The following is a 27,800-nucleotide window of genomic DNA, read 5'->3' as shown; positions in this document are numbered from 1 at the left end:
AGCAAATGAACATTTTTAGGACTTTAGAGTCCAGGCTTCATTAGTGCATTGAAGGTTATACGCCAATAAGGTGAGTGTGAGTAGCTGATAGAGTACATACGAGGCTGTATTATACATTGTATCCTGGGGGCATAATGTGCGTGAGAGCCTACTTTATGCGCCCCCGGATGCAAATGCTTGTGTGCCCCTTTGTTATACTGATAGTGCTGGTGCACATGTAGCACCAGTGCTATCATGAGAGGGTGTTCCTAATTTGCATGGGGACAAGAGCCCATGCAAATGAGGGCATTTCTTTGTCTCTGCACCCACACACTACACAGACAAAAACAGGAGGCACCCTCACAGTGTGTCACAAAAAGGTGGTGCACTTTCAGTGCGTCCCCTGAGGGTAGCCCTCTCGAGTGGTGAAAGGGGGTCCTACGGATCTCCAGACATCCCCCTGCTGGTGGGTGCAGCACTCACTGCACCAGCCTTCAAAGGGATATCTCTCTCTCTCCTCTTCAAAGTTGAGGTGGGTGGCCATCTGTACAGAGAAACACAGAGCAGCTTTAAAGCTACCACTCCATATTTCACTGAAGGGGCTGCCCTCATGGCATTGTGAGTTTGTGGCCTCCCTAAGGATAGCACATTCATTGTGATTAGGTGCACTTTCCCTGTTTGTGCCCAGTGCCACCATCAGGGCCGGACTGGCCATAGCAGGCACCATGCATTTACCCAGTGGGCCAGAAGGGTGGGGCCGGTTTTGCAGCAGCACTGCGATATCGGTCCTCTGTACCAAAAGTAGCAGCAGTGTTTCCCCCCAGACTCCCCCTCCTCCGCACCCGGTCTGACTTAACTTCCTGGGCTGGTTTGCATTTTCAATCCAGCCCTGTCCACCATGGCGCAAGCAGGGAAAGTGTACCCTATTTATAATAAGGGCCATGGTGTGTACAGAATTTGGAATAATATTCCAAAGGGTTAATTACTTTGGAGAAGTGACAATGCTTATTGGTCATATACTCTCTGGTTCCTGTTATCAGAGACCTTTGCTTCTATCATAAAACACCTGCATATTGTTAAAGAGAATAAAAACTGGTATCATAAATATCATATGCATAGAGTCAGTAGACACATCTCAGAGTGGTGCCTCCTGGTGTTTTTTAATTAAATTGTTGTAATATATAATATACGCATTCCCATCCTAGAAGCACACTAAGTCCAACCTGCGTTTGAGGTACATTTATATGTGTTCCCACGGTGAGAATAGCCTGGTAAAATGGGAATTACCCACAAAGATCCCATTATTAGTATTCCATGCACTCTGCATGATCAACATTAAGAAACGTTCCCTTTCCTCTTCCTATGCAACAAGAAAAAAACTCAATGTTAGCAGATTTTCTCCAACCGGAAGTTCTTTCTGCAGGCATACATCTCCATACAGCCTAATTCTGCGAGTCAGCATTTGCAAAACTGCCCCTGCAATTAAGCAGTTAATAATTTCTGTGCAAAATTCTGTGTGGATTGGCACTCTGTTCTTCACGTGGCCCCATACCATCATTGTAATTAAGCATTTCACACCCAACATAGTAAAAAAAGTAAAGGCTAGCAATGCTTACATAGCATTGCATAAAGACCATGGCATAAACATGTGCAATTTTTCTCACCTTTGGTTCAGCACCTCTCAGCAATCATTGCACAAGGCATACAAAGACATCTGTCTTTTACTTTTTGACCTGCCAAAGCATGTTTTATCGTTATTTAGCAATATGAAATATAAACCCTTATGGCTAATGAAATGTTATGCTATTTAGAAGCCATTTAAAAAAGAATGTGCAAGGATCCTACCTAAACTCACCATTTTCTAAAAGATCAGAATTGAAAGTTCTTGTTTTAAAGCAGCAATGTGAAAGTATCGTACCGCAGAGAAAGTAAAAATAAACCTCTACCTAGAATCGCTTGTTTCTGCCAATCTATTGTTCATGATGGCTAGTGCTCCCACACCTCCTGAGAAGCCATTTTGTCTGGTATTGATACAAACAGTCCTAGGGTAGCCATTGGCAGTCTCAGACAGCTGCTTTTGTAAAATGGCGAGGGACACTTTGTTAGAGGCAGTGAGATCCCTCATGGAGATCATTTCCCCAGATAATCTCCGCCCCTCTGTGTCGCTGTCATAATGTCCATCTGTCTCCACAGAGAAGTGATTCCTGCGGAAGCGTGCTCCTGGTGTGATGGCATTGCGACGTCCAAGTCGTGGGTTTTTCCTATGACACCTTGTGCAGCACCTACACCGAAGCTTTTTCAGCATCCAGTTTAAAACTTGCTTAATAACAATTGATATGACATTAAAAAGAGAGTAGATGCAGCATACTCCCAATAAGATGAACAGGAAGTTTCCAAATCTGTATAACCCCTGATACTGGTATGCTGCATTTTGACTGCTTACCAGATCTCCAAATCCTATGGTGCTGAAGGTAACAAAGCAATAATATAAGGAGTCAATGTAATTCCATCCTTCCACTGGTGTGTACATAGCTGAAGCACAACAAGACAAGATAATAGCAAAAATCCCCAGAATTAGCATTACATGATAAACTGATGGCTTCCATCCAGCAAGGCTGTCTGCCTCAGATATGGCAGAACCCCTCCGAATTGTGGGTGGTATGAGGCCACTGTTTCTTAGCCGTCTCTCGTAGCAAGCCTTCATGACAAAGGCCAGAAGAGAGATGATCCGCTCCAGGAAAAGATTGAAGAACAAAATAGTTCCAGCACACCCAAGTAGTCCATAGAAGATGAGGAAGACTTTTCCAGCAACAGTTGCAGGAGTGCTCATCCCAAATCCTAGAGACAAAAAGAAGGATTTTGCTTAATCAAGATGGACTGATGAGCAATCAACAACCACTATAGGTCACATTCTGCAAACATAATAGCTTTAGAAGAGTTCACATCTACAATCAGCTCAACAGAGGTTGCTACCTTTGAAGGATCTCACTTGACGTAACAAAGAGTGTAACTAATAAAAACACAGACAATTGGGAGTTTCACTAGAGGGCTGTGAGAGATAAACTATTTTTGGGGGACTATAACATATTTTTCATCATTAAACTTTAAGTGGAAAAGAGATAAAGACAGAAATGGGAGAAATGAAGAAGAAGAGGCATATAGTAAAACAAAGTAAAAAGAGACAACGTGAGATGGCAGGGCCGTTAAGGAATCAGCAACAGTGGCTTCTGCACTGTTTTCTGCATGTTTTTTCTTGAGTTTCACATAGAGCTTTCAACTGCTTTCAGCATCTGAAATCTCCATGAAAACTGCACATAACTTTTAATTCCGCTGGGCTTGTACTACAAATGGGGTTTCTGGTTGGCTAGGTTATGCACCTAAACCAGGCAGAGCCCCCCACTCTAGTCAGGGTAATGGAGCTACACACACAAGATAACCCCTGCTCACCACCTTAGTAGCTTGGCAGGAGCAGTCATGCTTATCCCAGAGGCAATGTGTAAAGTGTTTGTGCTGGAGCGAGGTTTGCCCTAAGAAATGTATACCTCCTCCATTTCATCATTTTGAATTAACACGAATAATTGAATTAACATTAACAGTATTAATTGTTTGCAGTGGGTGATTAATCAACATTACTAATTAGAAAATACACGTGGGAATCGCATTTGCATGGCTTGATTGATACGTAAACTAATTTTGTACGCATACTAATATCGGATATTTAAAAATTGCATGATATATGTTGCTTTTGTGATGTGATTTGTGAATCGTGCTTTAAATTGTGAGTATAAATCAGCAATACGTGTTGCTTATGCTAGATAAATACATACACATAGTGGGTTTAGTGAGGGAATAACATTTTAATAGTCATTTCTATGCATTAATTACATTTTATGTTTCTTTACTTAAGTTGACCTTACTAGAGTGGCCACAAAATGGCTGCCATCCCTATTCTGATGCCCCGACATGACAGAGAAGTCACTGAGTGAAGTTCGCCTGCGCGAAAAGATGAGCAACAATGACCTCGTCCTGACCCCAGGCAGACTGTATCCGTGAAGGTCGTCCTGGGAGGAGCGCCAAGCACCAAACAAAGGATTGACTTAAACTATGAACTATTATATTTGATGACACAAAGGACACGACCCTGTATGGGAATCAACATGCCCTGAATGAATTAGACACTGTTGCAAATGTACCCAAAATTTGAGAAGCTTCATCTAATGCAACATTTGATGTATGTGAAGCAGGAAGAATAATCCTGGTTAACCAATTAAAATTGTTTTGTAACATGTATTGAAACATTTTCCGATAAAATTTTATTATAAAAGTAGACTAGAGAGGGTAGGACTTACTTCTTGCTTATTCTGAGATGCGTCTGCCTCTATCACTTGCACACCATCACTTTACCAGATTGCCCGACCTTATGCTGACGGAGAGGACGGTGACACTGCTGGACAGATGCTGCCAGAGACTCTGATGGACTGATCAGATGCCGAATTAATTTACGAACTGTTCTTTTGATTTATGGGCATAGAGACGAAAGATCCGAAATTGACATAGAGGACGACATTTAGCCAGATTAGGTAAATATGCGAACCAAAATATTGAATGCTATATGATGTCCTTATGCTTAAATTAGATAAACATATTGTTTGCATTTGAAGAACTGTGTCGGGTTATTATTTGAAGTATGTCAATGTATATTGTTTATTAAGAATTAAGGGTTGCTATTCCCAGAAAATGGCTGATCCATGGCCAATAGCATGGGAGGAACTGCTAGGTTATCATGTATTGAGATCTTGGTGAGGTAGGGAGGTATAGGTAAACTTGTCGATACTCATCAGGTGATTGGTGCACTCTTCCTCCCATTTCCAGCGCATGGAATAAAAGGGAAAGAAACTCCCCTCTCTTGAGGACCATTGATCTGAAAGTAGAATGAATGTTTGGTGTTATGGGCCCACCAGTGAATGAGTGAATGATTTGTGGTCTGGTCTGTAGCAAGGGGATTTGTAGCGTTCAGCGCTGGAGCATTTGCGCAACCCACTCACTCCAGTGACACAATAAATGCACCACAAAATTACAGATTTTCTTTGTATATTTTGTACATAAGACATAGATCAAACAACATACATCATAACAACTGTGCATATATTGCAAATCCTGAGTCAGTACTCATCGTCCTGACATGGTAAGAACCAAAATAACATACAATATGCCCTCAGCGCATGAAATGCCGCAGGTTATAAAAGAAGTACACATGAGCCACCAATACTGTGCATGCTATGCAAATCCTGACAATGCAAGATGAAAACAAAAAACATCAGGGCATAAAAATGCAGCTGATTGTAATAAATCCCATGATTCACCACATCAGTGTAAGCACAACACCTGCAGTATGATATATTACTACCGAACACAGGGACACCTGTGCACCTACTAGGTTGGTTATAGTACTTCTGAATGTAATGAACCCATGTCTGGTGAATTGCAGGAAAGAAAAAGATACACTCACTCTAAATTGGAGCTTTATGGTAATTTAGGCAAGTAATCTCAAGTATGCTGCAAGTTTCCACGTGAGGGTTTCTGTTGAGGACTCACCTCATAATGCCACCATCAAGGAATAAGTGTACCGAGCCCCAAAACAGAGCACTAGTGTACAGGTACCACAACAATGTCCCCCACGGTCCCATCCAGTGTGTGGGGTGCTGAAAAGGATTTTGGCATTTCATCAGGACCTAAATTGCATCTACTACTCAGAGGTGATTGTTTACCTTCTGGAAGAAAGGCACCTCATTTGGGGAATTAATATGCCTCAACCCGTGACAGCCAGATGTGGGTAGGTCCCGCATGAACTGGAGACTACAGTGAAGTTCCTTCAATCACTAAATCAGCGATCATCCTGGCTAGTCATGGTTGGGGCAGTTTAATTCCCCAAATGAGGTGGCTTTCTACCAGAAGGTAGACAATTTTTACCTCTTTCACTTACCACACAAATTGGATTACTCTTTGAGTCCAGACTACAGGGGACGTGACTTTCTTGAGCAGTACCTAGTGATAGTCATCCCCTATGAGTAGTAGATACAATTTAGGTCCTGATGAAATACAGAGGTCCTTTTGGACAGTATATGGCATGAAACATGTCGACCATCCACAGGCCTTACACATTTCTTTAGTCCTAAGTGGGTATAATACTCCGCCCTTCAGTCCACGACTCACTAGTCAATATTTTAACGCATAGCACAAGAACCCAGTGAATAAAATTACCTTTGGAGTCTCTTGTAGCTATTTTTAGATCACATTCACTTCACTCCACTTCTACTTATGACACACAAGCCCTCTCATAACACCCACAGCTTCACGATGGCAACCAGAAAAGAACTCCGGCAAAGAGCCCCCTCGTGTTGCCCGTTGGGCATTGCAGCACTGGCCCAATGAGGAGCTGCCATATGATGAAGCATGGCACCCCTCGGGTGTGTGAGGGCCCTTGCTCCTTATTGGAGCTATCCCAGTGCTAGCACACACTCTCTCTCCAATGCCTGGTAGACACACTCTATCCTTTTCCCATCTCTCTTCTCCCTCTTCTCTCATAGGAACAGCATACTCCTTTGCTTTGCAAAAGAATGGTGCAGGCAGTAAATAGAGAGAGTTAACACAAAACTACATGCAGACCTAGAGTGAAGTGAGTGAGGCAGCAGTACTCTGGAAACTAAACGTTACGGAAAAGCACTAAAAAGTTATCAAGTGTAATTAGGGATAGAGAAGCACTTTATACACAGCAGGTGAAATGAGTTATTTAGAAATTCTGTGCAGGCAGTGTTTGAGGGTTAAGCCCACGTGTGGACAAATGGTGGGCTAAGTGACTAAAAGCAAGACGCTATTTGCATAGATTCAGTCAGGAAGAAGTATTACATAGTTAGCAATTAGGGAATATGCTGTTGAAACAGTGACATGAATGAAAAACGCTATGCAGTTAGGGGCGAAAAGCAATCATTAGTCATCCTTTTCCAATAGCTTTCTCATCATCAGATCTTCTTTATCATTTGGAGAGCCCATCAGAACAGCGAAATGAAGAACTTTCTATGCTTGGATGGCTCCTTATTTGTTGTGTGATCCCTTCTCTCTTGCACCTCTCCACCTCCCAGTTGTCCTAGTTAAGATGTACCCATTTAGACCCTGAGTTAATACTAAAGTGAACCAGAATAATCAGGAGTCAACTATGATTGCAAAAGAGCCCTAGAAATGTTTATAATACCAACCCTAAATTGCACTGAGCAAGCAACTAGAGTGAGTGAACCCGGCCCTCTCATGAAGATGGGGCAGTATCCCTCAAGAAATTTTTTGGAAGAAAGGCTCAGAAAAATGGGATGAAGCAATGTATTTTCCAGCATAATTTATCCGATCTATTGACTAGAAAGTATTCACCCAAAGAGACTTCTTGGTGCTATTGACAGATATAGATTATTATTGTAAACCAACTCAATGGCACCTATTTTATTAACCTTAGAAGGATGAAAGGCTTGCTGGAACCGACTAGGATTTTTACCCCCAGGATCAAACAAAGCAATGTACAATGTTTGGAGAGATAAAATCTTAAGCAACGGCTACAAAATACAAAAGATAAGAGATTATGAATATAGTTTGAAGATACAGTGCATTTTATAGAGAAGTAGTAAATACTAAAGACAAATATATCTCTGAAATTCAGGCGCGGCTCGTGCCAGGGAAAAGAGGCAGGGGTAAAGGGGGGAGCTGGATAGTGGGATAAGGGAGACAAATGTAAAAAATAAAAATAACTTACCTGCTGCCCACCTCCATTGTATTGCACTTGTCTGCTCCTCTCCTCTTCTCTTCTGAAGGCACATGCTCCCAGCCTGCCCTGCGGCCAACCCATGCTTCTTCAGGATTGGTCTGAGCACCCTTAATTTGCGCTCCAGGACAGACTGGGAGGCTGTGCCTGCTCCCTCCAACCTGCTGCATTGCTGGGTAAGAGAGAACTTTCACTGTGTATGACAGTTTGGCCGGCCTGAGACGGCCAGCCAAACCATCATGTGCAGTGAAGGGAGTGCACATACCACTCCCCTCAGTGCCTGTCATCACTGTGGCCCCGCCCCAAGATTCGGCACAAGGAAAATCAAACAACAAGTTTTAAACCAGTTCTATTATCATTGGGTGGGGGGGTGGCAATGCTCTACCGCCATAGCGGAGGAGTCACCCCTGCTGAAATTGTGTTTAGGCAGAGGCATTGTCGTGTTACCCTGTAATTATTGGGGTCTCATTGGGTAGACTTCCAAGGCCCAAAGGGAAATTATTATGTTTTCGTTGAAAAGGAAAACTGGAAAGTGTCTCTAATTTCTCCCTGTTGAGTTATGCGCATACGTGTAGAGGTATTAGAAGTCAGACAAACCCTGTCAGAGTCTCTTATCTTAAGGTTATAATAGACTATGTAGATTATATTAATAGGCACTTTACTGTTTATTTAAAATAATCATTCTAAACAAATGCAAGCAAAATGATTATAAAGATCATAAGCGGCTCAGCAAATAATATGTTCAAAGGGACAAATTAGGTTAGATTAGCTACAGTCATTATACATTTCATATCCCTAAACATTTAGGGGCTCACTTATGAGCCCCTGCGTCACTTTTGCGCCACCGGTGCGTCACTTTTTGTGACGCACCAGTGGCGTAAAACATGCGCCATGATGCGCCATATTTACAAAGTGACGCATCTAGGTAGATGCGTCACTTTGTAAATATGGCGCGTAAACCCCTGCGCTACATTATACCTGCGTCAGGTATAATGTATGCAGGGTGGGCGTTCCCACGTAAGTAAGCATCGTAGAAGTGACGCAGTAAAATCTACGAGATTTCACTGCGCCACTTCTAGGGTGCAAATGCGTCAATATCTTGCGCCTGCCTCACAGCAGGCGTAAGACTGACGCAGGCCCTTTCACATTGGGCTTGCCCCATGTGAAAGGACACATTGCTGGAGTTGCGTCACTTTTGTGACACACTCCAGCAATGCGTCACTTTTGCGCCTACAGATACGTCAGGAATACTGACGTATCTGTGACTCCTTGCGACATGATGCGTCATACTGTAAATATGACGCATCATTGGAGTCGCAGGGAGGGCGCAGTGAAAAGTGACGCATCACTGTTTTCACGCAGTGATGCGTCACTTTTCATAAATGAGGCCCTTAGTCTAATTCCTACTTAAGTTATAACTAGCTGATCAACAGCATAGCTGCATTAGTAGTTTCTTTTCATGTCTAAATCATGGGTGTACCCAAGGGGGCAAAGAGGGGTGCTTGCCCACCCTCCCCCCGCTCCTGGGTTTTTCACTTGCCCTTTAAAAAAACTTCAAGATTTTCACTACAAGTATAATACCGGCAGTGCAATCGTGATTTTTTTTTAATTATTCCCCCCAACGCCCATTGCCTGAATTCAAAACTCTGCATTTTAGCATCCCTCTAGCAAACGGTCCATGTGAGTTAACCCTACTCGTGTCACTGATATCTTTCTCGCAAATGATGCTCCATGGAGCAAGGAGGATGCAGCTCATGCTCAGCTCCTGATGTGCTGCTACACAGCACAATAATACTTTTGTTCAGATTCTAGGAAGTACACAGAAGCCTACTGTTATCCTTTGAGATGGAACTAAGAAGGTAAATTCTCCTCATAGTCACATTGCCATTGCAGTGTTTGTTAAAGAGCTTCAGAGACAGACATTTTCCTTCAATGTCCAGATAAAATGAGCCTCAGAAAGCTTGACAATTGCACAAGGTGGGGCTTATTTACAAGCCTCTTGCGCCGCTGGTGCATCACTTTAAATACAGGGAAAAGGTGACGTACTGGCGGCGCAAGGGGCTTGTAAATAAGCTCCATAGTTTGAGTCTGTACAAACTGAATGGCTCTTCATCAGGAATAAGAATGCTTCCCTCATGACCTGCAATGCATTCAACACTCAAATGGTGATCAAGATAACATACTGCAAGTCCTGTGTTATATGCAATATCTCAAAAACATTTTGATATTCATGTCACATGTGTCAACATGATCACACCAAAAATATAAGCAAACAGTGCACTAGAATGTGCAAATTAAAACAGCAGCAAACTTGGAAATCGTGTGTGCGAGACAGACGCACCTGCATCTGCATAATGTAAAAGTTCCAAAACTACCACTTGACTATGAAAGGCAGGTAGGGTATGGAAAAGTCTATTTTTGTAATCTTTAGTTTGTTATCCTAATATTAGTCAGCCTCTGTTTGCCAGTTTGTCTGTCTCATAAATCCTGTGGCATTGGATAGATGAGTGAATGCAGGCTCACATTGGTAAAGCTTAATTATTTCAGTATAAATTGTGCACACATAGCTGATGTTTTGGATACCTTGAAATCAGTGAGCGGGCAATGTGAAGGTTAAGCACTAAAGCTACATTATGACAAGTTAGAGAATATGAAATAGAATTGGAAACATAATACAAATACATTGCAAGTTCTCCAGCAACATTCTGCTAAAGTAATAACCTGTTATGACACACCTTCAAATCAACAATTTCAATACTTATGCAATGCCAATTCAATAATGACATAGATAGCCAGAGCAGGGATCTTGAAAAACAATTAGATGCACCACATAAAGAAATGCAAGGAAAACCAGGATATAGAAGCATACTTGTGCTTCACCCCAAAACACTATCTGTTAAATAGTAATTTGGATTTAATCGATTTTCACAGAACAGGAAGCAGTTATTAAAAGCTTTGTACACTTTTATCACATCTATATTGTGAAGATTTAACTACAACTGTAGAATATACACAGAAGGTGATACTCCTCACAGCAAACCCATCAGTAATTGACAACAACAAACAATAGCAAAAGTTAACATGATCATGTATAGATAATGAAAACATTTACACCGTCACCATGGATGCATGCAAAGCAGTATGCAAACAGTAAATCTGAAATTCAAAAAAACTATCTTCTGTATTGAAGCAGAAGACAACTGGCACAGCATGGCCTGTTAACACCCTGCATGGCCTGAGTTTATTTACAAAAGCAAAGATGCATTAGCTCACACAACCACAAAGACCGCTGCTTTTTAACAAGTGCTAAACAATGTAGTTAGGACACTTGACGACAGAGGCAATTTTGATGTCAGTGACAATTTTTGAAAAGGCCCATTACCAAATTATGTTTCAATAGATATTGGAACATTGGAATGTTGAGAGCCCCATTGAAGATCATGCAGTAGCTCTAGGATTATGTTGTCTAGTATCAGTGTTTTGCTCACCCCGTCCAATAATTGTCTTTCTGTTTCTCTCTTTTTAATTAAAACATTCTATGCTTAGTGTGTGGAATGTTCGAATGGCCATATAGCCCTTCTTCCTCAGGCACTACCTGTTGCTAAAGACCCTCACCCTCCTTGAAACTTGGGTTCAGGGCCTTTAACAACTAGCATAGCCCTCGGCAGTGGGCTTTAAGGCTATAATCATGACTGAAGTCAAGTGATATGGAGATACTCAATGCAGAAAAACAAAGGAGAGTAAGAAAAATTTCACACAATCAGCAATTTAGTAATCTAGAGCTAAATTATGAAATCTCATGATTACTGGCATTTTGATCACATATGATGGGTTCATCAAAGTGATGGGAACCATGCTTAAGTATGTCAGGGTTTATTAAGAAACTGGCATTTACCAAGAAAAACTGAAACTTTTTAATTTCAAATGGGACAATTAAAAAATACTTCAAGGAGAAAACAATGCTTCAATTATTCTAATTCAGTTGAGATTGGAAAATTGAACATAAGGTCCTCCAATCAGTTTATGTGGGGGACTTCTCTGTAGGAATCCAGTATCCAAATTCATACATTGAAGGATTAGACATGAATATTAATGGAGATATTTTGAAACAAATAAGTGAAACTAGATACACTATGGAAAATTGATGCAGGTATTACTACTTCAAAGAGACCGCCTTGAGACCCTATGTTATTAAAATGTGGCTTTAATCATTTGATTGGCCTGTGATGTAATCCCCTGCAATACTTGCTCTAATGTAGACTTGCCCTGTATGTACAGAGAACAACAGATCACTTTTAGTTTTATTTCTCATTAATAATGCATATAATATATACCGCTCTAGTGGTTCGAAATGGCAATTCAGTTTGATGTGCATATGACAGTCAGGTGACTCTTTCTTTTTCAAAAAGCTGTGGAATCATTGACAAAACAAGGAGAGATCTAGCCGGCCTGTGGGATGTAGCCTGCATTTTAAAATTATATGAAGTCTATATGGAGCTGCCCATAGATTCTGCTGCCATTACATTGCATAGAATTATACTGCTGGCAATTTAATACATGGAGATTTATGGGGGTGCTGCAACCTATGTATGTATGTACTAGTAAATGTACTTCTTTTCATCTCAACAATTTACATTCCAAGAGAATGTTTCGATAACTAAAGAAAATCATACAATTAGGATGTATTGTTCACATCCAGGTTTCATATAAAATTATAGTTGAAAGATTCACATGGGACCTGGACTTCTAGTGATAAAGTAACAATGTCCAGACAAGTGGTTTGTTTATGTTAATGTTTCAGTAAAAAACAATATTTACTCTTTCAACCATCCAGTCCAGTAAAGTTATTTTCTTAAAATTACAGTGATCAAATGAACTTCACATCCAAGGTATTCAAAGTTCAGCTTCACAGATGAGCTTTTGATCTGGTGGGCACAATAAGTGTTTTTTTTCTATGTATAATAACATTAAGTTCAAGACAGCTTCAGCATTCTCTCATTACACCACAACTCTAATGTGACTAAAAAGTTCAAAACCAATCTGAAAAAGTTATTGCAACCTGATGAGATTGGAGGGAGGATTTATAGGGTTCATGCTGTTATCACATTCAAGGAATGTTTAGCACCTTGATAAATACTATATCATGTACCGGTGACATAGATTGTTAGAACAGTGAGAGTTAACTCTTTCTGACAATAAAACATTACACTATCTAATATGCTTTTTTTATGTGAGGAAGGGTGTACTCTCTAATAATACATTTTCAAAGACAAATTCTTACAGTGGTTCAAATTTAAGAGTAATCCTGACATTATTGATATGGGGTCCCAGAGAAACAAATTAGACCCAATCTCAACAGGACACCTACACTCCACATGACTAAGCTGAGCTCACCATTAGGAACTATCTTTGATGTTGTCACGGTTGACTCAGCTGTCTTTGTTCTACACACGTCCTGTACTTCACCATTTATAAGCTACCCCAAACATCACTTCCAGGACCAATGTTGTTGTCACCTATCACAAGTTCGAGAAGTCACTAGACTAAATTGAAATTAAAACTGTTTTAACCAGTACCTCATCTTTTGGAAGGTTAAATAGATTAATTAATAAGTAAATAGTTTTTATGATAAAAAGGTAATTGTGTGACTTTGAAAGCAAGTGTTAAGTGTTGCATTGGCCTAGGCTTGCCAGATGGGATAGATTAAAAGGGTCAGCAAGTGGACCTTATTTGATTCGATTCCGTTGGCCATGACAAGACCATAAAACCAGCCCACACACTCAGGGCCTGATTCACAAAGAGATTTACGACTCATAAAGTTATGCGTGTGGAGTCTCCACACCCATGGAGGAATCTCCACACTGAGCACTGCAGGGGGGAGACTCTTTATGAGTCATACATCTCTTTTTCGAATTGGGCCAATAGCCCTCCAAACTGGCCAATATGGCACTGTCAGGCTGCCCATTAAGTCAGTTCAACAATGCAAGTGTTTCATTTTGATCTACAAAAATACAGAGAACAACATGACCCTCTTCTGGACTAAAACTCTATTTCCCAAAAGTGTGAGCTAGCTGCCTCCTGTATTGGCATCAATACATTCACAGTCCAAAAGATTCAGCAACACTCGCTGGTGTTTATTTACGGCAAAAAGAAAACACATCTATTTTTGATAGTTTGTCAGTTCTTGCAATTGCTTATATATCATTAAAACCAATCCACTTTGAATCATTCGTTTTTGTGTCAAAATTTATTTAAGATTGCATCAGAATAATGTGTATCACATCTGCTCACATTAATGTTTATGTTGTTATCTCTTTAAAGCAGACCTTTAAGAAAAATATATTTTGTATATTTAGTATGCATTTGCTTACATCCTCATTTAGGGGCCTATTCACAAACTGCATTTTGTTACATTCTATAGTACTACACACATTCTACAAAATGTTATTCACAATCCTACGTACAGAGGCCTCTGCTTCTCATATCTTTTCTATGCAAAGGTCTCTGTTTCAGGTTACCGAGGTCTTTGCACACGTAGGTATACATTTTAGTAGTAAACATGGGAGAAACATGAGTGAGTGTCTAGTAAACGGAGAATACTTACTCCATAGTAGGTGAGTATTACATAGGGATATGGAGGGGTTTGCAGGTAAGAAAGGATTTAGGAAAGGATCAACAAATACAAACACAAGAATCAAAATAACAACCCATCGTAAATATTTGATCTTTCAAATTTAAATTTGATTTATATATATATATATATATATATATATATATATATATATATATATATATATATATATATATATATATATATATATATATATATATATATATTGCATCCAGTATTCCTCTCGGCAAAATTCCACATGCACTCACTGGCAAATGTGTGTTTCACTCTCAGTTTTTATTAAGGGAGCAACATTTTCCACGACAAGCCGTGAACAAGGTCTGTGGACAGACTGAAGCGCGTAGGGTTGTTAGGCTTGTTCTGGAAAATGTTGTTGTCTTAATAAAAACTGACAGCGCAGCATAAATTTGCCAGTGAGTGCATGTGGAATCTTTCTGAGAGAAATACTGGATGCAATTTAATAACGGCATGGCTCCACCGTCTCCACATATCGCACCATCAGAGAGCGCTGAGTGCCTGGGAAAGAGCCATTTTTGTGGAATATATATATATGTATGTATATATAAGAAAGAAAATATCCAAGAAAGAAGTGACTCAAACAGATAGATTCACCAAAGAACAAAAATATATTTCCACTACAACGTTTCAGCTTCTGCCTTCCTCAGGTAGTACAAGATGGTTTGCTCTCTGGCTGCACAGATGACACAGCTGAATTTTCAAAAAGCATCATGAGTGAAGATTCCATTTGGAATGTGGAATCAATGCAGTCCTGAGAGCTCTTGAGATATGCAGTAATCAGGTTGTGTTGTCAGTAATGTTCAGTCCATCTGGATGCAGTGATTTTAAACGGTACATCCAGAAGTTTTCCCTAGAGTCCAGTAGTTCTTCCTTTGAAACTTGTTTCACAGGGAAAATCTTCAAATTTGATAGTGAATGATCCACAAGGTTGAAATGATTGGCTACAGACTGGTCAATTTTCTTATTAATTATTGCAGATTTGTGGTTCCTGAATTGTATACGGAGGTCATTCACTGTTTGGCCTACATATTGTTTTTTACAGCTTTGCCGCTGGAACTGAATCACATAAATAATGCATGTTGAGCGACATGTATAATGCTGCCTTATTGCATAGGTCCTTCTCGTAACAGAACTTGCTACAGATGATGTTTGTAAAAGATATTCACACATGATGCACCTTTTAGAGTCACAGCAATGACCCCCTGCATTTGTTCCAGCTTGCTTGAGTTCAGCTCTCACAATAAGAGATCGTAAATGTGGAGCTCTGCGGTAAGCAATGACTGGTGGTTTTGTAAAAACCTTTTGCAATTTTTCACAAGTGGACAGTAGGGGAAATGTTTTTTGCATTATATTTCTGTAGTTAGGAGCTGATGGATGATAGTCAACTACAAATGGAGTTCTGTCACATTTGTTTCTGCCATTGGAATTCCAAATAAGAGCTTCTCTGGGTAATTGCAAAGACTTGTCAATTTGTTGCTGTATGATATGCAGAGGATAGCCTCACCTTTTAAATAATGTAGCAAGCTCCTGTAGATGGTCTTTACAGGTTTCCTCATTGCTGCAGATGCATCTTATTCTGAGTGCTTGGCTGTAGATGATGCTCAGTTTAGTGTGGTGTGAGTGACATGAAGTCCAGTTTAGATACAAATGAGCATCTGTAGGCTTGTGGTACAGATTAGTTGTCATTTTGTGTTCATGAATGGTGAGTAGCACATCCAGAAAAGGGAGATGAGGCTTCTGTTTAGTATTGCTGCTGGTAAATTTGATGGTAGGATGGATATTTTTGATATAAACTGTAAATTGTTCCAATGTTCTACTTCCTGCGTTCCATATTATAAATATGTCATCAATGTATCGTAGCCATACCAGTGGTTTGATGCTAGAAGTAGCAAGTATACAATTCTCTAGTTTGCCCGTGAAGATATTTGCATAGGATGGAGCCATCCGAGTGCCCATGGAAGTCCCTTGTATCTGCAGATGGAGTTTACCATTGAATGTAAAATTGTTGGATTTCAGGATAACTCTTGCAAAGTTGGTAAGCACATTTGTTGGTGGCTTTTTCACAGTTCTTTTATTAAGAGCTTCAGATAATGCCATAAGCCCATCCTCATGTGGTATATTGGTGTATAATGATGTAACATCAAATGTAGCCAGAAGAGTATCATCATCAAATGTGTAGGTTTGGTTTAATTTTTCAATAATCTGAAGGAAGTGACTGGTATCTTTAACAAATGATGGAAGTTCCTGTACAATGATCTGTTACGAGAAGGACCTATGCAATAAGGCAGCATCTTACATGTCGCGCAACATGCATTATTTATGTGATTCAGTGCCAACTGCAAAGCTGTAAAAAACAACATGCAGGCCAAACAGTGAATGACCTCCGTACACGATTCAGGAACCACAAATCTGCAATAATTAATAAGAAAATTGACTAGCCTGTAGCCAATCATTTCAACCTTGTGGATCATTCAATATCAGATTTGAAGATTTTCCCAGTGGAACGTGTTTCAAAGGAAGAACTACTGGACTCCAGGGAAAACTTCTGGATGTACCGTTTAAAATCACTGCATCCAGATGGACTGAACATTACTGACAACACAACCTGATTACTGCATATCTCAAGAGCTCTCAGGACTGCATTGATTCCACATTCCAAATGGAATCTTCACTCATGATGCTTTTTGAAAATTCAGCTGTGTCATCTGTGCAGCCACAGAGCAAACCATCTTGTACTACCCGAGGAAGGCGGAAGTTGAAACGTTGTAGTGGAAATATATTTTTGTTCTTTGATGAATCTATCTGTTTGAGTCACTTCTTTCTTGGATATTTTATTTCTTTGTGACTCATTGTATCCTTTGGGATCCAGATTTTTGCCCTGGCTGGCTGTTGTTTTCTTGTGATCCTTCCTCTTTATGTATGTATATATATATATATCAATTTAACACCACCTCATTAACAGAAGGACGGCAAAGCTTACAGTCACATAGCCACACACTCACCCAAATAGCAACTCACACACCCACTTATTTACTTACAAAGTCACTTACACACCTACTCACTCACCCATACAGTCTCTGAACACAGCCACTCACTAAACCATACAAGCACTCATACACTCACTCACTCACACACACAACCACTTCCTTACCAGCACTCACACATCCACTCACTGAGCCTAACTATAACGTCCCCATAACTGTTGTTTTTTTTAGTGAATATATATATACACCACCAATCTGGCCGGAGCTGGCAATCAGGGTGGAACGAAGCCCCGTATTTATTTACCACCAAAAGAAATTCATACTCCGCACTTCAGGAGGTTGATTTATTTGTCTATGTATTGATTGCGTTACACCTGCATCAACGTGTTTCAACCACCAAGGTCATGATCACGGTTGAGTGAGTCCTTTCTTTATTTCCATATTTATGCACAACTACCCATTAAGCCCACAATGAAGCATCCTGGGATATGTAGTTATTCAGGAAATGCATTTTTATTAAAAACCACATCCATTTATAAAGTGTGCAAATGTAGCATGATGTTTTGTTTTCTATTATAATTGTTGTTGGAGTACTCTGAAGGAAATTGGTGAATCTGGAGTGCCAAGTTGCTTTACGAAGTGGATGACTTTTGACGCCCATGATTCCCAGAAGATAGTTTTACCCTGGATTTTGATCTTTGAATTGTGCCAGATTGAGATCATGTTTGAGTGATTAAGAGGTTTATCTAAGATGTTATCGATTCTTCGCAGAGCTCTTTCAGTATTGTTAAAAATGATTTTACCAGAGGAAATGGGTATTCTGTTACCTGTTAAAAATGTGACAGGGCGAAGTACACCTAACATTTCTTTTTCAATTATTAGCCAGGAGGGAGTGTAGTCGGGTGGATGGAAAAACCACAGGGAGCCTTGTCTAGCCAGGAAGGCGTATTGATATTTTTAAAAGTCAGCCAGGTTTACTCCACCAAGGTGAACGGGTAAGCGCAGTTTTTTCAGAGTGATCCCAGCACGTTTATCCAATTTTTGGTGAAAATCCTCTGATAGTGTTAGGGGTAGCATACTGATAAGATAATTACCTATCAAAGTGACCATCATTTTGATGGTCTCAATGCGGCCCCACCATGTGAGAAATTTAGGGTTCCAGCCCTCAAGCAGCGTATCTACCTTTTTCAGAGTTACTTTGTCATTATATCGGACTGCTTCTTATAAATCTGCGTTGAATTCTAAGCCCAGGTATTTAATGAAGTGAGTTCACCAGTCTTCCAAACTTTATCACATCTTAAAAACAGAAAACACATCTACCACGGGAGCACTTTTAAAAAACTGGGATAGCCATGGGTCCATTCCTCCAGACAAATGGCAGCTAATCTGGAAGTCTGTCGTATCCCACAAGATCTCTCCTTCACTCACCCAAACAACGCTTCATAAATTAGCTCTTAGAGAAGGCCCAACCTGTTGGATTTGTCACACTGCCACCATTGACCTTTGGGATTTACTCTATCTCTGCAGGGTGGTCTCCCCTTTTTAGGATGCTGTTTTTGACTTTATTCACTCTCTGTGCGGGATACGTCTTAAATAAGAATTTCTCTCCCAAATTCAGCGTTTCCTCGACCACCAGATCCACTCACAGAACAACAGACCTCTGGTAGACACAGAACAACAGACCTGAGGTAATGAAGAAGTATGAACAGGTTATGGTATTTTTGAAGAACAAAGTGCCCCCTAAAGAAACAGATTGGGTAAAGATTGATCGAACGCATCAGGAAGCAAAGGAATCAGTACATGCATACTATGAGAGATTAATTCAAGCTTTTAAACAGTTCAGTGGAGATGAAAACCTGAGTGATAAGGATTTGAGTCATTTCGTATACAGATTTGTATATGGTTTACACCCAGAAATTGGTGACATGATAAAGCAGCATACAGTTGATTGGCAGAATAAGAAAATAGATAAAGTACTGAGACATGCAAAATATTTCAGTGACGAAATTGAGGCTAAACAGCGAAAATTAAAAGAAAAGGCAATGTGGGCACAAGTAAAGGTAGCTGAAAGGCAGGAAGCTCAGTTGGTCGAACAAGCAAATAACCCAGGAACTAAACCGAGATTTGGCCCAGGGAAGGGGAAAGGTAATATAAAAGAAGCTAAAAAGAAGTTCCCATGCCATAATTGTGGTAGGTTAGGGCATTGGAAATCCGAGTGTAAATACCCTCCAAGTACTAATAATGAAAATGCATCATTGAATCCGCAGGTGCAGAATGAGGTGAGTGGTCAACTGCAGTAACAGCAGCAGGTGGTTACTTCACAGAATCAGGTGCCAAAACCACCTTTCCTGCAGAGCAGAAACACTCAGAAGTATAGTAATGAATCGGGATTCTACAATGAAGAACAGGTAAATAAACCGCCACGCGCTCGCGCCGTTTCACAGTATTGGTTGCAACGCGATGAGAGTGACTCAGAGGAAAGCTATTGACGGTGCCGAAAGGAGGAAGAAGAGTGCTTACTTGGCGCAACTCTAGAAGTAGACCAGACAGGACCATTTGTAGATGGGAAGGTTAATGATGAAAATATTACTTTCCTAGTGGATACTGGTGCTACTCGATCAACTGTTAGATCAGCTGATGTTAAGAATCTTCCTCTTTCGGATGAAACAATCCAAGTGGTTGGTGTGTCCAACAGACAGTTAAAAACGTTTTTGACAGAACCAGTGAAAGTTAGTATAGGGAAATTTACAGAGATGCACCGCTTTGTTGTGTGTGACACCAGTCCAGTGAATCTATTAGGTAGGGACCTGTTGTGCAAGATGAATTGCACTATATTCTGTACTCCAGATGGAATAGCATTTGAAACACCAGATAAGGATGTGCTATATAAAATGACAATAGCTAACAGAGAAAATGAGGTAACTGAGACTTATGCAATATTCAACCCTGATGAATTACCTAAAGAATTAAAAAAGTCAGTAAAGGCAGAAGTGTGGGATTTTACGGGAGAAGATGTAGGGTTAATGAGAAACGTAGATCCAGTCAGAATAACTGTGAAGGAAGGAATAAGCTATCCAAATATCGCTCAGTACAGATTGACAGCGGATATAATTGAAGGGGTTACTCCAATAATTGAGAAAATGATCAAGCAATGAATTTTAAGAGAAATCATGAGTAGTCCATGTAATTCACCGATAATGCGACTGAAAAAACCTAATGGGAAATTCAGGATAGTGCAAGATTTGAGAAAGGTAAACAAAATTGTGGTATCATGCTGTCCTATTGTGCCAAACCCATCAGTAATTCTGTACCAGATTCCCCATGATGCGGAATGGTATACAGTGATTGATTTATGTCATGCATTCTTCTCTATCCCATTGCACCACGGCAGTCAGCCAATTTTTGCATTTCGTTTTGGAGAGCGGATTTTGGAATGGTGCCGAATCCCACAGGGGTATACAGAGAGCCCCTCAATATTCAATCAATTGTTGAAGAAATCTTTGGAAAGTCTGCAAATGCCTGAAAGTTCAGTACTAGTGCAATATATCGACGACCTTTTGGTGGCGTCGAAAACACGTGAAGCTTGCGAGGTAGACACAATAGCACTACTGAATCATTTGGCAGACGGAGGATTGAAAGTGTCACCAGCAAAATGACAGTATTGTAAGAAAGAAGTACAGTATTTGGGACATGAAATTGAGAAAGGACTGAGAAAAATAACAATAGACAGAATCAGAATTATAAAAGGAATGAGAGCCCCTACGACCCAAAGAGAGGTGAGAATGTTTCTGGGAATGGTGGGGGACTGCCGTCAGTGGATTAGCAATTTCTCCCTGATTGCAAAACCCTTGGTACGACTAACAAGGAGTGATGTAAAACCTTGAATTGAACAAGGAAGAATTGGCAGCATTCAAACGATTGAAAGAGGGTTTGTGTGAAGCACCAGCACTGTGCATGCCTGATTATGAGAAAGAGTTTGAGTTGTATTGCAGTGAGAGAAATGGATGTGCACTCTCTGTGTTGATCCAGAAACATGGAAGGTTGAGGAGATCAATTGCATATTTTTCCTCAATGCTTGACCCAGTAGCTGCAGCTTTACCTGGGGGTCTGAAAGCAGTGGCTGCAACATGTCGAAGTTTGGAGCAGAGTGAAGGTATTGTGATGGGATATCCGTTGAAAGTGTTTGTACCTCATGATGTGGCGATTCTTTTGACAAGGAGTCGTACTCAGTATATGACACATAGTCAGCTGACTAAGTATGAGAAGGTCATATTGGATGCAACAAATGTGAGCCTTGCGAGATGTGTGAATGTGAATCCAGCAACGTTGTTACCTGATGCTGAGAATGTGGAATTGAGAGATGAAGCAGATCATGATTGTTTGGACGTGCTTGAGTACTGCACAAAGCCACAACCAGATATAAAAGATGTACCTTTGCCAGAAATTGATTTTGTGTTGTTCGTTGATGGGTCATGTTTGAGAACAGATGAAGGAGTGCTAAGCGCAGCATATGCAGTATGCACGGTTGCAGCAGTAATGGAAGCATCTTATTTGAAAGGAGTGAGGTCAGCCCAAGTAGCTGAACTTGTTGCTTTGACCAAAGCATGTAAAATTGTGAAAAGTGTGAGAGTGACTGTGATAACTGACAGCCAGTATGGCTTCGGGGTCGTCCATGATTTCGGCCAGCTTTGGCTGCAAAGAGGTTTTCTGACCTCAAGTGGAACCCCTATAAAGAATGCTGAAGTGGTTGGAAAGTTGATTGAGGCGATACAGCTGCCTAAACAATTGGCTGTGGTAAAATGTGATGCCCATAGTCAAGGTAGTGATTACATCACTACTGGAAACAGGTATGCGAATGATATGGCACAATATTGTGCACGGAACCAGAATTCAGTCAATCGGGCCAAGGAGAGAGAAATGTCTTCTTGCTCAGTAATGTTTACTAACACAGTAGGAACTTGGGAAGAAGTGAGACAATTGCAGGAAGAGTCAGGAGATGAGAAAATGAAACAGTGGATAAAAGCAGGGTGTGCACCAAGAGAGAAGGACCGTGTGTGGGTTTATCGAGATGGGAGACCAGTAATGCCTGATAGCATGATGTCTACCATGGCACGGATGTATCATGGCCAGGGACACATAGGGAGAGACGCCATGATAAGGTCTTTTAAGCAGACCTGGTACAATCCAAAATTCAGACTTGTAGCAGAAAGTCTATGTCAGAGATGCCTGATATGTCAGCAATACAATCCTGGAAGAAAGACAGTGGTGAGTCTAGGAACCATAGATTGAGAAGGTGGACCTTTTACCAGAATGCAGGTTGACTTCATTGAAATGCCTCCGTGTAACAGACTGAGGTATGTTCTGGTTGTACTTTGCCTATTCTCCAGGTGGGTGGAAGCATTCCCAACAAGAAGAAATAATGGGATGACAGTGGCAAAGCTACTTTTGAAAGAATTAATCCCCAGGTTTGGGTTCCCAGTGACTCTTGAATCAGACAGAGGAGGACATTTTCATAACGAGATTGTAAAATTGATTTGTGAAGCATTGAATGTACAACAGAAACTACATTGTGCCTACCGACCAGAGTCTTCTGGTGTGGTTGAACAGATGAATGGTGCAATCAAAATCAGAATTGAGAAAATGTGTTTAGCTACTGGTATGAAATGGCCTGATTTCTTGCCTCTTGTTTTAATGACCATTAGAGCAACACCAGACAGAACCACAGGGTTAAGTCCTCATGAAATAGTCATGGGACGAGCGATGAGGCATGTTTACATTCCAGTCAACAAGCTGATGACAATAACTGATGGCATGGTGTTGGAATACTGTAAAGGCCTGGCTGACGCAGTTCATTCTGTGTTTCATCAGGTTGGAGCGGATGCCACCACCCTTGAAAGGAAGCCAGCCCATGATCTGAGCCCAGGAGACTGGGTAAGGATAAAAGTCCTCAGAAGAAGGAATTGTTTGGTTCCAAGGTGGGGAAAACCAAGACAAGTCATTCTGACCACAACAACAGCTGTGAAGTGTGCTGGAGTGAAAATTTGGATCCATGCCAGCCATACTTTGAGAATACCAAATCCAGTTGACGGCAAAGGAAAAGAGTACTATGACGAATCAGAGTCAAGTACTGAATCAGATAACGAAGAGCCAAAAACACAAGAAAATCCTGAAAGGGGGGAAAAAGAACCTGATCAAATATTAGTCCCCAGAAGTATCTCTCTGAGAAACCGATTGCAGATTTCTGATATCAGTTCAGATTCTGAAGACGAACAAGGGAGACAAGGTCCCAGAAAAGAACACAGAAAGAAAAAAGGAAAAGACAACAAAGAAGCAGTAAAAGAAATCCGAGAGAAGGAAGTTTCAGATGAAAGACCAAGAGAAATTCCACCCGAAATAATAGATCAAAGTGAAACAGGGACAGGTACAGAGAGAGAGGGACAGATTGCGGAAGACCCCCGAGGAGGTGTAGGGAACTGCAACATCCAGTTAGGTGAAGGGACAAGTAGCCAGCAGGAAGATTGCGTGTCGGAGACCCAAGGAGGGACAGAAGTAGGGAAAACAGTGGTGGAAAAAGAAGTTGTCGAAAAGAAAAAGCAAGTTGAAACAGAATCTGAAGAAAGTGAAAATGAGATACCAGAAGGACGAGTTCTAAGAAAAAGAGCTTGGAGAGAGGAAAAGAAAAATACAGAAAGTAAACAGAAAAGAGTCAAAAAGGATGAAGTGTGGCCAAACAAAATAAAGAGATTGAGATATCGTCTGACACGAGTGAAATCACCAAGAGCAGATCAGGTGAATGAAGTGACAAGCCAAGAAAAATCAAAAGAAGAAGAGACTAATCAAGAAGAGGGAAAAATAACAAGGAAACCCAACCAGAAGTATAAGTCACCAGAATGGAAGTACGTGGCACTGCCTGAAATGGAAGAAGAGGCAGATAGTCAAGGAAATCCAGAGGAGGCTGTACTGAAAGTGGTTGAAGAAGAGGAAGAAGCAGGAATCCTGAGAGTTATCTTATCCGACATCGGAGAAGAAGAAACGGAAGATCAGGAAATTCTGTATTTGGATGAACAGAAAGAAGTGAAAAATGATGAAATGCCGAACTGAGTAAATCTAGAAAACTACTGGATGAAGAAGTAACAATTGAATCAAACGATAGATACTGGTAGAACTAAGTAGGGCCTTAGAGGCCTAAGATTAGAGAACTAGTTGTGAAATAAAAGAGGCTAAGTCAAAAGACACAGTCCAAATTAACAAGATGGCTAACATAGATAGTAGCAAAAGTAAATGTACATTCATGAAGAGATGGTGTAAAATGTGTTGTTGTTGTACAGGATTATTAATGCTTCTATGGAGCATACTTGCTCTGCTGATTTCTTTTAAGGTCACTATGGATACACTAGAAAGACACACTGAAAACATTACTAACATAAAGAAGATTCCAAAAGTAGTTCCGACTAGAATAGATAATAATTATTTACATAAGGATAGGTCTATTAATGATTTTTCAAATAATGTGTTTTCAAAGTTATTGTATGAATATGTAAAGACCATGGATGCAAGGGATTGCTACGCATGTATGCAGTTACCTGCATCTGTGTCAGAGGGAGTAACTTATCATCACCTTCCAGCGACATATGGAATAGCATGTAGTATGATAGCAAGCTTATTTTATGAAACAGGTAAATTAGAATATTATTTTTCAGATGTAGATAAAATTTTTGCGCAAGTACCTGCTAATAACAAACTAAACAAAGTAAGACCTGCTAAGGTATTAGGCAAATTTTTCACAGTAACTAAGGAACTAACACTAGAATATATATTTAAAAATAATTTGACATGCAGTTTGAAGAATGAAGAAAAGACATTCCTAGACATGGTCGAGGAGAGGAGATTGAAAATGAGAAGAAAAAGATCTGAAGGAAAAGGGGAGAGAACAGTCTGGGATGTAGAAATGGAAAAACATATGAAGGGAGAGTCTAATCCAACTTTGGCTCTAGATTGGCCTCAGAAAAGGAAACTGTGTATAAGAAGAAATCAAACGGCGTACGATAATCATTTTGTAGGGAATAGTGAGTGCCATGATACATACCGAATCATAGGTGGATGGGGATTTAAAGGTGGAAGAGATCCAGTTTTCCCTGGACTTTATTTTATCTGTGGGAACAGGGCATATTATCGTTTGCCAGACCATTGGTATGGCACATGTTACGTAGGCCTGGTCTTTCCAAAAATCTTTCACATGGATAGAGGTAAAGATGGTGTACATAGGTTAGGTAATCAATTAACACGTAGCAAAAGAGAATCTTGGGCAGAAATTGTAGGTGACATCTTTGGAGCATTGATGCCAGCAGTGGGAATATCTCTGAATGCGAACAATATTAGACGATTATCAACAGTAGTGGATCGCTTGTCGACAAACACCGCTGGAGGATTTTTATTGGTTAATACTGAAATGGTTGCCATGCATGCTATGGTAATGCAAAATCGACTTGCCCTTGATATCTTATTGGCAAAAGAGGGTGGAGTCTGTGGAATGCTGAAAGTTCAACATTGTTGCACTTACATTCCAGACGAAAACAAAGATCTAAAAGTTCACATTAAAAATATTACTGAATTGCATGGCAAAATTGTACCACTGGAGGTTGAAGGTGTTTGGGAAAAGATTGGGAAGAAAATTGCTGCTATTAAAAATTTCTTAGTTAAAATAGGTAGTACAGTTATAGGTAAAATATTATTCCCATTAACTTGTGTGATTTTCGTGTTACTAATATTAAGATTAGGATGTATGTGTTGTAAAAACAAGAAAACAAAGAATAAAATAAAAAGAGAAAAAATAAAAAGAAAGAAGGATCCAGAAGGAGACTTAACAGAGATAACTTTAGAAGAGTGGAAAGAAAGTTTGTATAAAAAGGCAAAAAGAGATGAAGAAGAAACTGAACTATAATTAAGAGCAAGAATACATTTCATTTTTTCTGTAAAAGGGTGAATACATTTAGTGTTGTGGTGGTGATAAAATCACCAAAGGGGGGATTGCTGGAGTGGGGTTTTCTTTAAAAATCGTATACCCTCTCCATTTTGCATGTTTAGATTAATAAGATTAATTAATTAATAGTAATTGTACTAATTGGTTGCTGTGTGAATTGACCAACATTACTAATATAAGAAATACACGTGGGAATTGCATTTGCATGGCCTAATTAATGATGTAAACTAATTTCCGTATGCATATTAATAATAGAAAATCAGAAATTGCATGAATATATGTTGCTTTCGTGAAGTATCTGTGATTTGTGCTTTATTAATGTGAATATAACCCGCATTAAGTGTTGCTTCTGCTAGATAAATACATACACATATGGGTATTAGTAAGGGGATAACAGATTATTAGTCATTTCCATGTATTAATTACATTTTTGTGTTTCTTTGCTTAAGTTGACCATTTGGTGGCCACAAAATGGCAGACATCTCTATTTGATGAACACGACTCCATTATGAGCATCTCTGGATGAAGTGCGCATGCGTCGCCATCAGCTGCAGTAGCCTTTGGACGACCCTAACTCAACTGTGCCACCCAAGGACACACCGGGCTTTCGGCCAGCTGCTCTGAAAGAAACAATGAAAAGATACTATTGCGTGGATTTGAACTATATCTAAAGACACATTATATGTATGGGAAAGAAGTCGAACAATTTTAAACGGACCAATGAGAATCGTTCAAAGTATCATTTGTTACTCTTTGGAATGTAAATTTTACTATAAAAATAGTAGACTAGAGAGGTTGGTATAGCGAGACCCTTCAGAAGATTTTCGATTTCCTGACGTTATGCTGACGGAGAGGACGGTGACACTGCAGGACAGCTGTTTCCTAAGACTCTGACAGTATGAACTGATGACCAAGATTTTGACTTAGAGAGCGACTTTTAGCCAGAATAGGTAACTATGATGATCTATTTGCTTGATTAAACCAGAGACTCGAATCTCAATTATTTAGATAAAATGTAATTTTCATTACAAGAACTGTGTTGGGTCGTTATTATTTGAGAAAATGGATTTATGTAAATGATGTTATAGATTTTGTTATCACTCCAACCTGCAGCTAGTAGATCCATGGCCTATTCATGGGAGGAGTACTAAAGGTGAAGTTTAGATCTTTATGAATAGGGATATGTAAGTACTCTCTTCCATTACAGCGAGTGGAACAATCACCTCCTTGAAACAGGTTATTAGAAGGATGTATGTTGGTGTTATGGGCCCCACCAGCGAATGTAGTGATTGTGTGTGATTTATGATCTGTGACGAAGGGAGGGATTTTGCATTCCGCGCTGCATCAATATTACCTGGATACTAAGGTGACTAAACATAGTAGCTTCTGTCATAGCCCCATCAA

General features: G+C 40.1%; 1 protein-coding gene across 1 annotated transcript in view; it reads right to left on the bottom strand.

Annotated features, from left to right (window-relative positions):
* Positions 1-1,747: 1,747 nt before the first annotated feature.
* Positions 1,748-27,800, bottom strand: part of KCNK12 (potassium two pore domain channel subfamily K member 12) — a 548,326-nt gene continuing 522,273 nt past the window's right edge. The window contains exon 2 of the mRNA XM_085609372.1: positions 1,748-2,817. Within this exon, the coding sequence (XP_085465498.1) occupies positions 1,922-2,817 (896 nt within the window). The 3' untranslated portion in view covers positions 1,748-1,921. The remainder of the gene's footprint in view (positions 2,818-27,800) is intronic.

This window comes from Triturus cristatus, chromosome 6, assembly GCF_964204655.1.
Source record: "Triturus cristatus chromosome 6, aTriCri1.1, whole genome shotgun sequence".
Taxonomy (NCBI): domain Eukaryota; kingdom Metazoa; phylum Chordata; class Amphibia; order Caudata; family Salamandridae; genus Triturus; species Triturus cristatus.
Note: the sequence above shows the minus strand (reverse complement) of the source record. Positions and strands in the feature narration are given on the sequence as shown.